The sequence below is a fragment of the Periplaneta americana genome, chromosome 12 (assembly GCF_040183065.1).
Source record: "Periplaneta americana isolate PAMFEO1 chromosome 12, P.americana_PAMFEO1_priV1, whole genome shotgun sequence".
Classification (NCBI taxonomy): Eukaryota; Metazoa; Arthropoda; class Insecta; order Blattodea; family Blattidae; genus Periplaneta; species Periplaneta americana.
Genome location: NC_091128.1, coordinates 148561509 through 148578438, shown reverse-complemented (window position 1 = coordinate 148578438; position 16930 = coordinate 148561509). Strand labels below are relative to the sequence as shown.

The window sequence follows — 16930 nt, the reverse complement described above, 5'->3', positions numbered from 1 at the left end:
AATAGTTGACAAGAATAAATCGATGTATTGTGTCTAATTCATTATTACGCCTGTTCATGGCCGCAACTTTTCAGATTAACTTTAAATCTGCCGCCACTATGACGAATTGAAGCGCGCAGTGTGGTGGTGTTATCTTGAATGGAGTTTGCGAAACAAAATTTAAACTACAGATGTCGCGATACGTCATGGCTTAGAAATGTTGCCAACTTTGAATCTTGTCTTGTTGAACTACATTCGCTGAGTCGCACCGAGTTAGCGGAGTCGGTGGTTGGTTATTATCTGTTGCAGTCGCTTACAGTGTTGATGGAGCAAACAGTGAGGAATTTAATTCAATGAACGTTTCATTACATTGCTTTTGCAACAGTATTTTCAACTTTTCAAAATAAAACCTGTTCAAACTCTGACGTTTTTCGTGATTCTTTTGTCATTACTGTCATTTGACAGTTCAGCGTACCTGACATTAAGAGGGTAAGGTTAGGTTAGATTTTCTAACGTATTGTTATTTCAGAGTTGACAAACTTCTGGATGCTTTTGTTGCATGTGGCTTACAGCCTGTAGATTAAAAGTAGTGGAATTTAAAGCCTTTCAGAGATCTGTTAACTTAATATGCATGTTATGCTAAATTCTGGTCTTCCCGTCTGCGTGTGGCAACTTTAGACGGTGTATTAATACTTTTTTTTTATTATGAACATAACACGTTACCTGTATTTTTAACTAATTATGTATTTATGTGACGGTCAAAGTAATGTATTAGACGTTCGGTGATGGAATATTTGTGTAGTCTGTTAAAGTAAAATAATGTAGTAATAATTAACATTATCGAAGCTTACAATTAGGAGTGCTTACAGTTGTACTAGAATAAAACCCTTCACATTTTCTTACAGACCTATTAATAATTTTGTGCAATGCGCTGGATATTACTACAGTTTTTGTCTTCATGTTTTATCTGCATTTCATTAATTGGTAAGAGTGAAAGTGAAAACTGACACAAAAAGTATACTCTGTTCGCATTTATCCAGGCAGACTCAACTTACCGGTACATTATAGAATTTAATAATGTTTGTTTTGGAAAACCTGGAATGAAATTAATCAACCAAGAAGGAATTGTAGCTACTTGATGTTTGTAATATTTAATAAAATTATGTTTTGTGTGAGGTGACATCATGCGAAATTTCTGATAATAGCCTAATTTACATGTTATAACTTCAAAATAGTTTCTCCATTGTAAATGCGTTTATGGCCAAATCCTAAATTTTCCGTCGTTTGTATTCGGAGCAACAATACATAATATATGGGTGAAGCATGTTGACACAAAAAAAAAAAATGTAATTAATTATTAAGGAAATAAATATAAATTCCTTACTATGGGTGCGAAGATTCGTTTCGAAGTGTGTTGGATTCGATAGGCTACATGAAAAGAACCTGCGTTTTTCGAGTGTTTCGGTGTCGTGTGTATTGCACCATTCCTTAATTATTCTTATTACCATTTCATCACGCCGATTTTAAACATATTTTAAAATTAAAGAATTGAAATACCAATGCAATATGTGGAAACACCATGCGACATTAATGTACCGTTTAGTATTGCAACATTATTATTATTATTTTTTTTTTCGCAAAATTGCTAAATTTGTTGTATTGTCTTTAAATTTTCTGTCGGTTTCTTTGTGGTGTAGAATTACACATCCTCTTCAGAAAATAAAAAAAAATGAATTATGACTAAGCACCTGATGTAATTAATCTCCATAAAAATAGGTGGTATCGGGGAAGGGCAAATGGGATATGCCCCTATCACCCAAGAATTCTAAATTTAAAAAAATATATATAATTTAATATTTTATTTATAATTGGCTTTTCTTTATAAAGATTTACTATATGATTTCCGTCTAATATGTACTTCAGTTATTAATTTCGTCCGTAAATTTCTGACTTATTTAGTAGGATTGTTTGTCCTGTTTGGAAGTAACACACTTTATCCGCTTTTGTTACATAATGCCAAAGTTTGACATTCATAACAATGTCGTAATGGGACACTTTGTCATATTAGTGTGGTACAGTGAAGCACACTTTGCAATAGATGAAAAGTAATTTATTTATTGTACACATTAACTACAATTTTTTTTTTTTTTTTTAAACTGAGTCTCGGTAATTTTCAAGATACGATGGAAGGGCCTTGAAGTATTTGTAAGCAATGCGGCAGCTATACTGAATTAGATATACTCGCCATTTTCGTAATCAATTTTCTGAAATCAACAGAATAAAATACACAAAGCCACCGGCGTGGCTCAGTCGGTTAAGGCGCTTGCCTGCCGGTCTGAAGTTGCGCTCGGGCGCGGGTTCGAACCCCGCTTGGGCTGATTACCTGGTTGGGTTTTTCCCGAGGTTTTCCTCAACCGTAAGGTGAATGCCATGTAATCTATGGCGAATCCTCGGCCTCATCTCGCCAAATTACCATTTCGCTATCACCAATCTCATCGACGCTAAATAACCTCGTAGTTGATACGGTGTCGTTAAATAACCAACTAAAATGCACAAATGTAAGAATCCATATTTTCAGAAATTGCCATTTTAAAATGTGTCCATTCTATGCTTTGAAAGGCTCGTTTCTAGTGCGTAACCCGCGCCGTCAGAGTGACTTACTAAATTTTAGGGGGCTACGCCCCCTAAACCCCCAAATATTAACTGCACCAACAAAACTTCGAAACATTATATACCACATCAAAACAGAAAAAAAACACTCATCACAAAAAAAAAATAAAAAAAAAACGCTGTTTTTATGAATTTGCGACTATATCAAATTAATCCAATATGATCACCTTATAGGACAGAAAAAACGTTTGCGACGTCAACAAAGTCAAGGCCTTACATTTTACGCAACACAAAAGTTAAAAAGCTGCACAAGAAACTAAAAAAAAAATTACTCAGCCATGGTCATGACAAAATTCAAAATCATAATCTGCATTAATATTTAAATAAATCAACTTCAGAACACGTGACTTCTAACGTACAATACACCTACGCACATACGCATAAATGATAAATCGCTGCATTATTCTGTCGAATAAAAGACCCTAACAACCAAATCATATGTTTATCACAGTAGCTGTTCTTAAAAAGAAAAAAAAAAAAACCGTAGAGACTTAGAGATTGTTACGTTTCTCAGATCGCTTGCAAATCTTTACCTTGCACTTCTCTGCAAAACACAAAAACTTTCAGACATTACGTTGCAATAAGTTCCATAGATCCTTCAAACAGTAAACCACTCTCCACACTCCTCGAATTGAGCTAAGCTTATCCACGTAATCAGTCCATTAGGCTACACGCCATGTCCAACTCCCAACCAACGAACTTTCAAAAGTCAAAATCGTTCAAACTTCAAATATCAAAACGACTACGATATATCGTGCGACTCCAAGTATCGAGTATCGATCACAATATCGCCGTCTTATAACGTAATAACCTACGTCTCTAAAGACGTTACGATTTCCATCGACTCTTTAAATTTACCAGAGTCCCTACGTCGAAGCTATACAGAAAAAAAAAAAACTTTTCTCGCTATTTTAAATGTTTTTATTTACAGTGATGCAAAAAATTATGACAGAAAATGAAAAAAAAAAATTCTCCTAAGAGAAGAATAATTTTCTAAAAAATAGCCGCCCTAAAGAAAAAAAAACATTAAGATAAGTTAAATGATAAGAAAACATAGGAAATCATTTACAATAAACGTTTCTTGGGTACAAATGATTACTAATTATAGCTAAGGATGATTTTAACACATGAGATCCTATGGCATCAATCGTTGCATCAGAAATTTTAAATTGTTTAAGTTGATTTAAAGTTTCTCGTGGGATCGTACCAGGGGCACCGAACATGAGCCCAAAAACTGTCCATTGTTTATAGTGACTTAGTTACCATGACCAATGAAAATTCATTTGTTTCCATAATCATATTATCAACAAAATCATGTCGCCTCTCTCGCGAGACACATAGCCAAATCTAATAAAATGTCAATATTTTAGATTAAATAGTGGAAAGTGAAAAAATAGTTAAACTTGAAAGTAGATAAAACGTACCAAATACGTATCGTAAAATCGTATTACTATACTCACTGGGTTATCAGACGAGGTCGAAGGCAGTGTTTGACAATTTTTCCATTTCTTCTTATAATATGATTGCAGGTTACGATATTAGTAAATAACTCGTAAGCCTAATTGTTTAATCTCAATGCGTATTATTATTATTATTATTATTATTATTATTATTATTATTATTATTATTATTATTTTCAAATATTAAAACACAGATAATAAAACATTATTTATGTTCGAACAGGCATTCTCAGAGATCTGTGAAAAAAATGAAGTACCGTTGCCCCTTCCCCTTCAATGAGCATACCAAATTTGCCAATTGTGGCGTTGTGGAAGGATAATACAATACTGTAGCTCTACCTCCATGCCTATCTTACAGCATGGTAACTTGACAATTCTATTTAATATTTAGCGTTGTGTTACATATAAATTATTTCTTCTTGCAGCGAGAAATTAGTGCTGTCTGCATCTGATAACGTTTGCCACTGTAACTGATAAAATTAAGTCATAGGTAATTATCCTAATTCCTCTTTAAACGCGCGAGGTTGCATCTTCTAGCTAGCTGTTTCTCAGTCGTTTTGTTTCAGTTCGCCCAATTTCCTCGGTATGTAATGCAGTGCCATCGAGTAGGTATGCTTTTCAAGTGTTGTAATAAGTCTAAAACTGCTTTTATTATAATTTATTTATTTTTAATTATATGCCTTTCATTTTGTCAGAAAGAGCGAGCGTATCTCGTAGCAATAATTTGTCAGTCCTAGATTAACCTACTCAAAATAATCTCAGTTCAGGTGTACGAATTGATAAAATAACGGCTCTGTTTAAACGAAAACAAATTCAAGCGTCTACAGTCAGATGTTAAAAAACGGTTTTAAATAAACAAAACAATTAGTAAATGCGTAAATGGAACAATACTGTATAATATAACAAAATTGCTGGTTTTTATGACGGCAGTGACTTTAGACTTAGAAGACACGTGTCTGTTTCACACAGAGGCAAAGTGCTTTTAATTTTTCTATTATGCGATGTAACTGTAAAGAGAAAGTATTATCACAGTCTAGTATATACAGTCACGAAGCTTGAGTTATGAGGGTGCTTGGTACAATAGACTGTGCCGGTACTATTTCGCATTGTCTGTAATGAGGCGATATTGGCGATCCTAGTGGTTAGCAACTATTTATGGATGCATATTTACTACGTATTGAGCTTCGTGACTGTATACTCTAGACTGTGGTATTATTGTAAGGTAGGCAAGCCATTTTCCGACATGGTCTTAATTATGACAGGGGGTTCTGCTGAAGAAATTTGTGGTCTAAACCGACACAGGGCAGGAGTATCTTGAAGTAGTCTTAGAGAAATGAGCCGTTCAGAGCAGAAGTGGTATAAGTCAAAATTGGGTGCTGAGGTTTAAAGTAAACATTCTGTAAAATACAGCGCAGAAGCAATTTATGTGTCGGAATTAAGGTACATCATGTGTCAGAATTAGGACTACAGGGTCTCAATTCCGATACTTTGTAAAGTTTTTAAATTCGTTATACTGTCTCAATTTCACTGTAGGCTACATAATATACCTGAAATATTTTTTTCTAAGTATTAATGTAAATATATTAAACGTATACAAATTATAAAGTATCCACGTTGAATGAAAAAAATGAATAGAAATTTTCAAAGCTTAGAGTGTCGGAATATGGCTCATGTATATCGGTTTCGAGATTTTTAGGGAAATGTTTTCAGCAACCACGATAACGATCTGACATGCCATCCACCCATATTTGTTCGTTCATCTTGTTCTGCTGTTTCTTCTTATAAACTGTTGGGACTAATTTCGTTCATATTCACTATCTGGGAGTCTGTTCACGAGGAAATGATTCATATTAAAATAATAATAATAATAATAATAATAATAATAATAAAGAAAAATAGCTATTTACTCAAAATCTGCTCTAACCATTTTTCATACTTTTTATTATTACATAAAATCATGTCACAAATGGAATGGTATAGATAGCATATTTCCAAGAAGTTTTCTTTTATAATAAAATGAATAATATATATACAATGGGTCGTCAGAGGTACAGTATGTTATTTGGAGCGAGAGATTCCCTTCCATTCAACTTTTAATGAAATCAAATGTTTATTTATTTATTTTTTTTTATTTTAATGTTCCGAAGTACATATGATATTTCCATGCAGATATTCTGCGTCATCATACGATGAAAGAGTAATGGAACGGAGAAAAATTCTCTCCTGCGCCAGGATTTGAACCCGAGTTTTCAGCTCTACGTGCTGGTGCTTTATCCACTAAGCCACACCAGATACCACCCCGGCGTCGGACAGAATTGTCTCTGATGAAGTTCCAACTCTTGAGTTCCCTCTAGTGGCCGCCCTCTGCACTACGTCATAGATGTCTATGAACATAGGACCGAAGTCCACACATGTGCTGAGGTGCACACGTTATGAATGACTAGTTGGCCGGGATCCGACGGAATAAGCGCCGTCTTACGCATATCATATATATTATTTTAATGTACCGAAGTAGTGGATAAAGCATCAGCACGTAGAGCTGAAAACCCGGGTTCAAATCCCGGCGCCGGAGAGAATTTTTCTCCGTTCCATTACTCTTTCATCGTAAAATTCAAAATGTTTCAAATACAAAACATCTTATATGAGTTTTTAGGTTTTTACTAGAGATGAAAGAAAAAACTAACTGCCGCCCTCGCTCGCTATGTTCGTTGCATTTGTCTTTCGAGTCTCGTCTCGTCATTCTCGTGCGCTTCGAGTCTCGCTCATCATTCTCGAAATAGCATTTGGTCGGCGTGGAAAGATTTCGTAACTTTGAATACCACACATCTTTGAAGTAAATAACATTATAAATGTTTGAGACAAAAGGACAAAACAGAACAGTATCTTAGGTATCAAAATGTTCTGGTTCTATTATATGATATTACCCATGGTTATATATATTTAAAAAAAAAATTCTAAAATAAATTTGCATTTCTAAGAAACATAAAACATAACGTTAATATCTTTTTACTTGAGATTGCACACTTGATCTCAAACATATGAAAAGAAAATTCCTAGCCTTTTAATAAGGACCTAGTAATTAAATAAAGATTGGGGAACGGATTATTATACACTGAAAGGTAGAGTTGATGTTTCAAATAGGCTACTTGATTGTTTATACATATATAACAGTTGCCAAAGTAGATAAAAGTTCTGTCAGGTATAAACAACTGTGGCGATTCAAAGCTGCTTGACGTTCGGGACTTCGGGAGTGATCAATCTCGGCGTCTCGAAACACCTACAAGCAGTCTTTACGTCAACGACGCGACCGGCGACGTATAGAATATTGTCGTGCGGATTTTCGGCTTTGCAGGCGCTGTTAGTCTTGCTTTCTCGATCGTTGTTCATCTCTAGTTTTCACGGTGATTATGGTTGGAATTAGGCTTTTGGATAATTCACCATGTCCTGGAACTTGACATGTTCAACGTTTCGGAGCTACATAGTACAGGTTCCATCATCAGGATGATTAAGGCCAGAGAGGTCTGCTGGGCTCGTTACGCCAGGATCACTCGTATGGATTAGCAATTCTTTCATCACTAGATCATTCGTAATTTCTTGGGCTTTTCATCAGCAGCCCAAACAGGTGACAGTCGTTCGCACGGGAATAAATTCGTGTTATATGTAGGATGGCAGCACTTCCCAGCCAAATTCGTTAAGAGTATCTTGTGTAATTTTTTTCGCAATGAGTACGGGCGTTGTCATGAAGGAAGATGAGTCTTTAGACTATTTTCCAGATCTTCTGAATCTTATAACATAATAATAATAATAATAATAATAATAATAATAATAATAATATTATTATTATTATTCATGGTACAATAATTCTTTTATATTCTTCGCCATTTAAATATTTTTGTATTCAGGAAATAATATTGTCTTATAGTCCCCTTTAAAATTTAAAAAGTCACGAAAATTTTGACAGCACAAAAATGAGATACTGAATTAACAAAACAATGGTTGATTAATTTTAAGGAAAGCAGATGAAACGCTCATTTCGTTACGTCATCTGTTAAAGTGACTTTATTGGATTATTCATTAAGAGTATCTTGTGTAATTTTTTCGCAATGAGTACGGGCTTTGTCATGAAGGAAGACGACTCTTTAGACAATTTTCCAGATCTTCTGAACCTTATAACATAATAATAATAATAATAATAATAATAATAATAATAATAATAATAATAATAATATTATTATTATTATTATTCATGGTACAATAATTATTTTATACTAGCCGTACCCGTGCGCTCCGCTGCACCCGTTAGAAATAAATATAAAGTAATTACATAATTAAAATAGGACATTTGATCCAGGCAACATTCGTGTTTGATATAAGGATAAATCGTTTATTATGTTACTTAATTTAAATTGTATTTGCATAATTAAAATGCTATCATTTTGATCTAGAGACCACTCATTTGGTAATAAAAATTATTTTAGGAAATACAGGAAACGAATGTACAGAATAGCCTATCAAGTTTTCTGTGCATAAGAAGCTATTTTAATCTTACGTGTCCTCGATTCACTCAGAAGTTACTGTAATAACATTATAGCATTATGTCCATCCAGAGAAACTACACTTTCCAATGGTGAATTAATAACACTAGCCTGCGAATTTCAACTTTGTGTTTGTTGCCTAAACTAAGTAATGTGATTTTATATAATGTCGATGTGCTGAATCCGAATTTTCAATCCGTTTGCTTCTATCACGTCAGGTTTGTTTGCAAAATCACTTTAAATGTATTTTATAATTACGTGAATTTCATCACAAACTTTTTCATTTCACTTTTTTATTTCAAATTCAAAAACAATATTTAAATGACACAGCTTGCTGAAATTATGTGTATGGTTGTTCATACATGTCACTAGAGTGTTTTTGCTTTGTTTTGTCTCGTTTATTTCACTATTGGATATATAAATTAGCACAATATATCAGACAAAAAATTACACCACTTGCTTCTTAGTTGAGAAAGTCCTCCTGTTCCTCTTTCTTTTATATTTCTCTTCAAGTATTTCTCGCTTTAACATCCAGCAATAAGCACCAAGCATACTGATGCTCCCGCGTCCCTGGTACCTTTTTTTCGAACTCCTGCAGATCCTTGTGAAATCGTTCATTTTACTCTTAGCTGAAAAATCCTAGTTTTACAATCAAATTCCTTGTATGCTTCAAGCATGTTAGCCACAATGTTTCCGTAATTAGGATCCTTGTTGCCAAGAAATTTTAAAACAACTTCACAAAACAACATCCATGCTGATTTCTCCTTTTCATCCATATTGTTTTTAAATGCTGCACCAGACATGTTTTCTTATGTCAGGACCATTAAATATATATCTTCTTTCAATTTGCTTCAGATAGTAGTGGAAATTTCTCACATATGTACTTAAAACAGCCTCCTTCCTTATTTAAAGCTTTTACAAGCTGTTTCATTAAGCCAAGCTTGATGTGGAGAGATGGCAGCACAACTTTAGAAGAACTCACAAGGCTTTGGCGCACAACATTCTTACAACCGACTTCCAAATTTTGTCGAGGTGGCCAGTCTTTCATAGTCCAGTGATCAACTCGTGCCCTACTATCCCACAGGCAAAGAATGCATGGAAATTTGGTAAAACCAGATTGTTGACCCAGCAACATAGTAAAAACTTTGAAATCATCACAAACTTGCCAGTTGTGATCCTATAGTCTAGTCGCAATTACAGCAGTTGCAAATTTGTGAATGATTTTTTGAGGATCACTGAATAGGCAACGGGCACTGAACCAAAAATGTTTCCGTTATGAAGGAGGAAATCCTTTAAACTTCGCTTGGAAGCATCAATGAACAGTCTCCATTCACTTAGGTCATAGTTTGGAAGTCCAAGTTTTAGCATAAATTCTTTCACATTACTGCAATATACAAGATTATCATCTTTGGAGAAGAAGTATTTGAAACCTATTTCACGTTGTCAGTACCAATAGAATGATGTCTGTTTAAGATTTTCTGGTCGCACAGGAATTGGTACATTAGGCACAGGTAAAATGGCTGACCGAACAACTGAATACACGATTTGATTTTTATGTTTAGAATCTTACCCTTTCACATCACACGAACAGAAGTAGCAGTCATTACTATGGTTCGACTGCTCTCTCCAAACCATAGGTACTCCAAAATATAGCAACGGTCTTCTCCAATTGATCAAATGACGAAGTTCTTCAGTGCATACTCTACATACTTTGTGTGCTGCCCAAGCTTTACTTTGGTCTCCAAGTTTGATTCCAAAATAGGCATGGTGTGACTTTTTCACAAAATCTGTAATATTACACCTCTGCTTAGGCAATGTGTATATCCTACTTAAGTTATATAACAAAAGTGGTCTGGATTATTTAGACATCCTCGATGCAACATGGTGAATACTTTCTTACTAAACTAAAAGCTTTCAACATTCTACTCCACAATAAAGCTTCAAACTGATTTCGTTTCGTTTCCAGATGAAACGCAGACTAATGAAATGTGAGAAAAATTAGACGAGTTGAGCTCAGTCTCTCACCAAGGAGTGGCTGACATTTCTATCTTTCACAAATAAAACTAATGACAAGGCTGCACGTTATTTCGCCCTAACTTCCTTACGTGCTTGCACCCCCTATCTGCTAAGAAACATCCACTGTCCTTGGTCTTCAATATAAACATCTTAAAAATATGTTGCATACATTTGGTTTTCATATCCTAACATACTAAACCTGCATACGTTAAAGTATTACAGTTTAAATAATTATGCTATAAATTGTTGTAATATATTATAAGAAAGTTAAAATAACAAAAAAATGGTACGTGATAGGAACTTTTTGGCTTTGAATTTGATTTCAGCATGCTAAAAATACCCTAAATTCATTAAAACTTGGGAGGCAGGAATTTCATCGCAGACTAGTGTAATTAATTATACAAATCGGTTAATTTAGCTTAAGATATTACTTCATACAAACACAGAAACATTATCTGTAGGCTATCTTTCATAACTTTCGATTGTTGCTGTCCAAGGCCCCTTATAGACGAAGTAATTTGTTTTTTAATTCATTACATGGCCTTAGATGGCAGTTATTTTAATTTTAAAACTCATTTATCTCATTAAATATCAGTCCTATCAAAATTTTTCAAGGAATAAAACTTATCGGAAATTATTTTTAAAGAAACTTTTGTTATGTAACATTTTTCACAAAAATAAATAATAAGCGAGATATTTCGATTTATTTAATTCAGGCCACCTTATAACCCCCCTTTTAAGTAATATATTTTGAATGCCATATAGCCTAAAATCTAAGTTACAACGAACTTAATTTATATTCCAATTTTCATCGAAATCCGTTCAGCCATTATCGCGTGAAAAGGTAACAAACATACAGACAGACAGACAGACAGACATACAAACAAAAATTTCAAAAAAGCGATTTTCGGTTTCAGGGAGATTAATTATATATGTTAGGACCAATTATTTTTGGAAAATCGAAACTTACCAGAAAAATTTCGGCTACAGATTTATTATTAGTATAGATTCTTCGCCATTTAAATATTTTTGTATTCAGGAAATAATATTGTCTTACAGTCCCCTTTAAAATTTAACAATTCACGAAACTTTTGACAGCACAAAAATGAGAAGCTGAATTAACAAAACAATGGTTGATTAATTTTAAGGAAAGCAGATGAAACGCTCATTTCGTTACGTCATCTGTTAAAGTGACTTTATTGGATTATTAAGCTTTAATGACATTGGACAAACTAGCCATTAAGAAAACTGACAGTTAATTTGACGTTCGTGAAGCAAAATATGACGAACGGGCCAAAAATGTCACAAAAAATGAGATTTCCAGATGCGTGAACCCGCACTGCCATGAGTGGTCTGATTGCAGTGCCACCATGAACGAGGAGAATTTGCACCTGGCCCAGGCGATGGTGGAGATGGGTCTGGAGGATACACCGCCGACGCTGAAGAAGACGGTCGTGCGCAGGGTGCAGGAGAAGGTGCAAGGCTTCAGGTGAGTGGGAGGAATGCTCTCTGGACTGGGCAACCACTAAACACTACTTACTCCAGTACTGAACCGTTACTTGGGTAATCCACATTAACTAGATAGAATGTAACATAACATTCGGGCCGGGGATGACCCGCGGTCCGCAGCTGACCCGCTAGAGTCGAGCCGTTAGAAACAGAATTGAAATGTGTGGAATGTGTGCGTGATGTCCAGATTTAGCACTGCAACGACAAACAAGATTGCCTCCGTTTTGTTACGCTCTGCAGGCTCTGGTGCACTTTTCTTCATTCTCACGTCGCTTGTTTGTGGTTTAGAGACGGGAGTTTCGGTCTTTCCCAGCTCTCGGCACCTTGGACTAGGTGCTAAAATTATCAAGATACTTCATCAGTTTTTTTGTTGTTAAGAAAAGGTATTCTCAAGAAACTAGTTCGATTAATTAAAATGTGTCTTAGTGAAACTTACAGCAGAGTCCGTATAGGCCAGTTTCTCTCTGATGCTTTTACAATTCACTGCGGGCTAAAGCAGGGAGATGCACTGTCACCTTTACTTTTTAACTTCGCTCTAGAATATGCCATTAGGAAAGTTCAGGATAACACAGAGGGTTTGGAATTGAACGGGTTACATCAGCTGCTTGTCTATGCGGATGACGTGAATATGTTAGGAGAAAATCCACAAACGATTAGGGAAAACGCGGAAATTCTACTTGAAGCAAGTAAAGCGATAGGGTTGGAAGTAAATCCCGAAAAGACTAAGTATATGATTGTCTCGTGACCAGAATATTGTACGAAATGGAAATATAAAAATTGGAGATTTATCCTTCGAAGAGGTGGAAAAATTCAAATATTTGGGAGCAACAGTAACAAATATAAATGGCACTCAGGAGGAAATTAAACGCAGAATAAATATGGGAAATGCCTGTTATTATTCGGTTGAGAAGCGTTTGTCACCTAGTCTTCTGTCAAAAAATCTGAAAGTTAGAATTTATAAAACAGTTATATTACCGGTTGTTCTATATGGTTGTTAAGCTTGGACTCTCACTTTGAGAGAGGAACAGAGATTAAGGGTGTTTGAGAATAAGGTTCTTAGGAAAATATTTGGGGCTAAGAGGGATGAAGTTACAGGAGAATGGAGAAAGTTACACAACGCAGAGCTGCACGCATTGTATTCTTCACCTGACATAATTAGGAACATAAAATCCAGACGTTTGAGATGGCAGGGCATATAGCACGTATGAGCGAATCCAGAAATGCATATAGAGTGTTAGTTGGGAGGCCGGAGGGAAAAAGACCTTTGGGGAGGCCGAGACGTAGATGGGAAGATAATATTAAAATGGATTTGAGGGAAGTAGGATATGATGGTGGAGACTGGATTAATCTTGCTCAGGATAGGGATCAATGGCGGGCTTATGTGAGGGCGGCAGTGAACCTCCGGGTTCCTTAAAAGCCAATAAGTAAGTAAATAAGTTAAGAAAAGGATTTATGGTTCGAAACCAATATTAAGATTGTCACCATTAATCGAGAAAAATTCGTTCCGACACCGGGAATCGAACCCGGGACCTCTCAGCTCTGCGCGCTGAGGGCTCTTTCCAACTGAGCTGTGCCGGGACACGATCCAAGGTGCCGGTCGAACTCCTTTCATTGTACTGTTTTACGGCCTACTACCTGCATTTAAACCTATGTAAGTCATGTATGCAGGAGCGCATATTTAAATGACTTTTATGGCCACATTGACTACTTCATAGTAGTCGTGTTAATATTCAGTGATGATGGCGATACCTCATATAATGAATATGTGAAGTATTAAGATTGTGTTTACAAGTTAAATTCTTAAAATTTTCACTTTGTTACAATTTTACACCTACCTACCTTGCCTCCCGTTTCAGTTACCTGTCACCTTATCATAATCTCTTCACACGCACGCAAAATAGCCGCATACTAGCCATACCAACACATAAGACATCATCGTATTCATCATCATACATAATCTCGCTCTCGCGCTTGTGGAGTACCCTACCCAGTGACATCAGAGACTGTCGGAATTTACAGCGTTCAAAAGCAAGCTTATTAAGCATTTTCTTACTGCGTAGAGTACATTTAGGTTTAATTTCTACTTATCAATAAAAGAAATGCTTCTCTCTTCTTAACTGTTACAATAAACTGTCTAGCTTTTATTAATCAGGTAATCTTTTAGTACTTTGATTTTTATTGTATCTGTAAATTTAATATTAATTGTAATTATATTCTTAATATTGTAGTTGTTATCCCCTGGTAGAGGGGTAGAGAAGGCCTGATGGCCTTATCTCTACCAGGTTAAATAAGTAAATAAATAAATAAATAAATAATAATTGTGGTCATTTTAAAATTAATACATTTTCTTGCAAGTTCTAGTTTTTAGGTTCTCTATAACTAGGGACCGTATTCTGTCCCAGGGCGTACGGAGAAAAGGTTAGCTCTTCATATTTGGCGCGTGCCATAACTACTACCAAAGAACACTTTATCTTGTTTTTGTGCAGTTGTCGTTCTATTCATGATTCAAAACTAGATCTCATAGACTGTTTACAATGTATTACAGTGATATAAACTGATACTACGATGTTCTTTCCTATAATTTAAATTATTTGTTCATTTATTTAATTAATATATTTTTATTGGCATAGTTAACACCATAAGACTTTCTCTTTCACTTCTCTTTATCTATAAAAATACACTTGCTTACAAATGGATTTTAAGGAACCCGGAGGTTCATTGCCGCCCTCACATAAGCCCGCCATCGGTCCCTATCCTGAGCAAGATTAATCCAGTCTCTACAATCGTATTCCACCTCCCTCAAATCCATTTTAATATTATCCTCCCATCTACGTCTCGGCCTCCCCAAAGGTCTTTACCTCCGACCTCCCAACTAACACTCTATATGCATTTCTAGATTCGCTCATACGTGCTACATGCCCTGCCCATCTAATACACAGCAAATATAAATAACAGCAATACAGAAAACAATGGAATAATAATAATAATAATAGTAAAATGTAGAGCATTTGGTTATATGTAATTCCAAGAGTTAACAATAAAATTATAATTTAGTGTTAAATAAAACAATTTGTACAGTAACAAAGAAATTATATTTTATAATGAAGGACAATTATTTATTGATATATTAAACACATAAACCATATTCTACATAAACAATTTTGCTTTGAAATTATTCAAGTCTGCCTCACAGGGAACTTAAACTGAAAGCCAGATTTGCATAACAAATTATACATAAGTTATACAGGGTGTCTCTAAATTAGACCGACAAAATTAGAGAGCAGATAGATAACCTTCGTGGAAGCATATTTTGTTAAGGAACCCATGGGCTGCGACGTTTCATTTCAGTGCAAAAAGAAATTACAGGTCGGAATAAAGTAAGTAGGTATGTGCAAATAACAAGCGATTCTGTGTGTTAATCCAAACAAAGAAAAAATACGTACAGAAAAACGAAACCAACGACGCATTAAACTGTACTCAACACTACAACAGAATGAGTGCAGTACAAGTACTAAACTACGTAAACGAATAACACGGATAACAAGAGGTCGCACCAATGGAAGTAAACAAACGTGCTGTAATCGATACCAAATGATATTGGGCTCCGGACGTAAACAAACCGAGTGACAGTAGTAATGACACACCCCTCTTGGAGTGAAAAGAGTGATTATCCGTTCCCGCCTTCTTGCAATGAAATGAAGCGTCGAGCCCATGGGTTCCTTAACAAAATATGCTTCCACGAAGGTTATCTATCTGCTCCCCAATTTTGTCGGTGTAATTTAGAGACACCCTGTATTTGAAGAAAGATCATATTCTAGAGACGAAAAGCAGTCTTTTTTTCTAAACTACGAAATAATGTAAAATGGATATTAAACTAAATTTACCGAATTGATAAATATAATCTGTGATTGTAAAATAACAGGTTATTATGTATCTCCTAATAACCAACTGCCATGCGCTAAGTCACCTTCGGAAGACTTCAGTTGATCTTGTGAGAGCTTAGGTTCACACGTGAACGAATTTCTTACGCAGCAGCAGAGTTTCAATAATTTGTTGTCAATGTTTCAAATTATACTGTTGCATCGAATTCATGATATAGGGATAATGTGGCTACGTTGTAAACAAGAGGTTACAAGTTAAAAAATCACGTGTTTTTCCTTTCTTTTGTTTGGTTTTCTGTTTGTAGTATGTTATAAGTAGACATCGGATTTTTAGGCACTAAAAATTGCAGTTTAGGCGCCTAAAATAAGCTCAAAATTTGTAAAATTAGGCTCTATTTTAATGAAAATAGGCATTTTAGGCACATCAAGGTATCATACTTATTTCTTTCACTGAAATTTTAGTTATACACTAAAATACGCACAAAAAAGTATGATTAAACATTAAAAAAGAATACTATATTATATTTATAAACAGAGCTGCACAAATTTAATATATTGAAACTAATGAAATAATGATTATTGATATCAAGATTACTCATTTTAAGTTATTGAAATTCAGTTCCATGCTCAGACTTTATTATAATTATCTGCACAGTACACCACCAGAATTTTTTCTAAATTCTCCACAGTTAACCTTTGCCTTTTGTCACTGAGAATCATTTTGAAAGCAGAAAAACTTCTTTCAACCGAAACTGATGTGAGAGGCGCAAATTTTAAATTAGATACAATAGAAACATCAATACTTACTGGAACATTTACACTTTCCCTCGATATCACTCTTGATACTTTTTCCAACAATGAAAATCCTACATTCTTATTT

At 34.9% G+C, this 16930-nt stretch overlaps 1 protein-coding gene across 7 annotated transcripts in view; it reads left to right on the top strand.

Annotated features, from left to right (window-relative positions):
- The first annotated feature begins 242 nt into the window (after window positions 1–242).
- Window positions 243–16930, top strand: part of LOC138710978 (NAD kinase-like) — a 242643-nt gene continuing 225955 nt past the window's right edge. For 3 of the 7 annotated variants that reach the window (XM_069842229.1, XM_069842218.1, XM_069842228.1), the window contains exons 1-2: window positions 243–468; window positions 12024–12149. In XM_069842229.1, coding sequence (XP_069698330.1) covers window positions 12031–12149 — 119 coding nt within the window. In that variant the 5' untranslated portion in view covers window positions 243–468; window positions 12024–12030. Of the gene's footprint in view, window positions 469–4671; window positions 4719–12023; window positions 12150–16930 lie in introns of those variants that run through there. The other 4 variants (XM_069842219.1, XM_069842216.1, XM_069842220.1 and 1 more) reach the window with 2 other exon arrangements.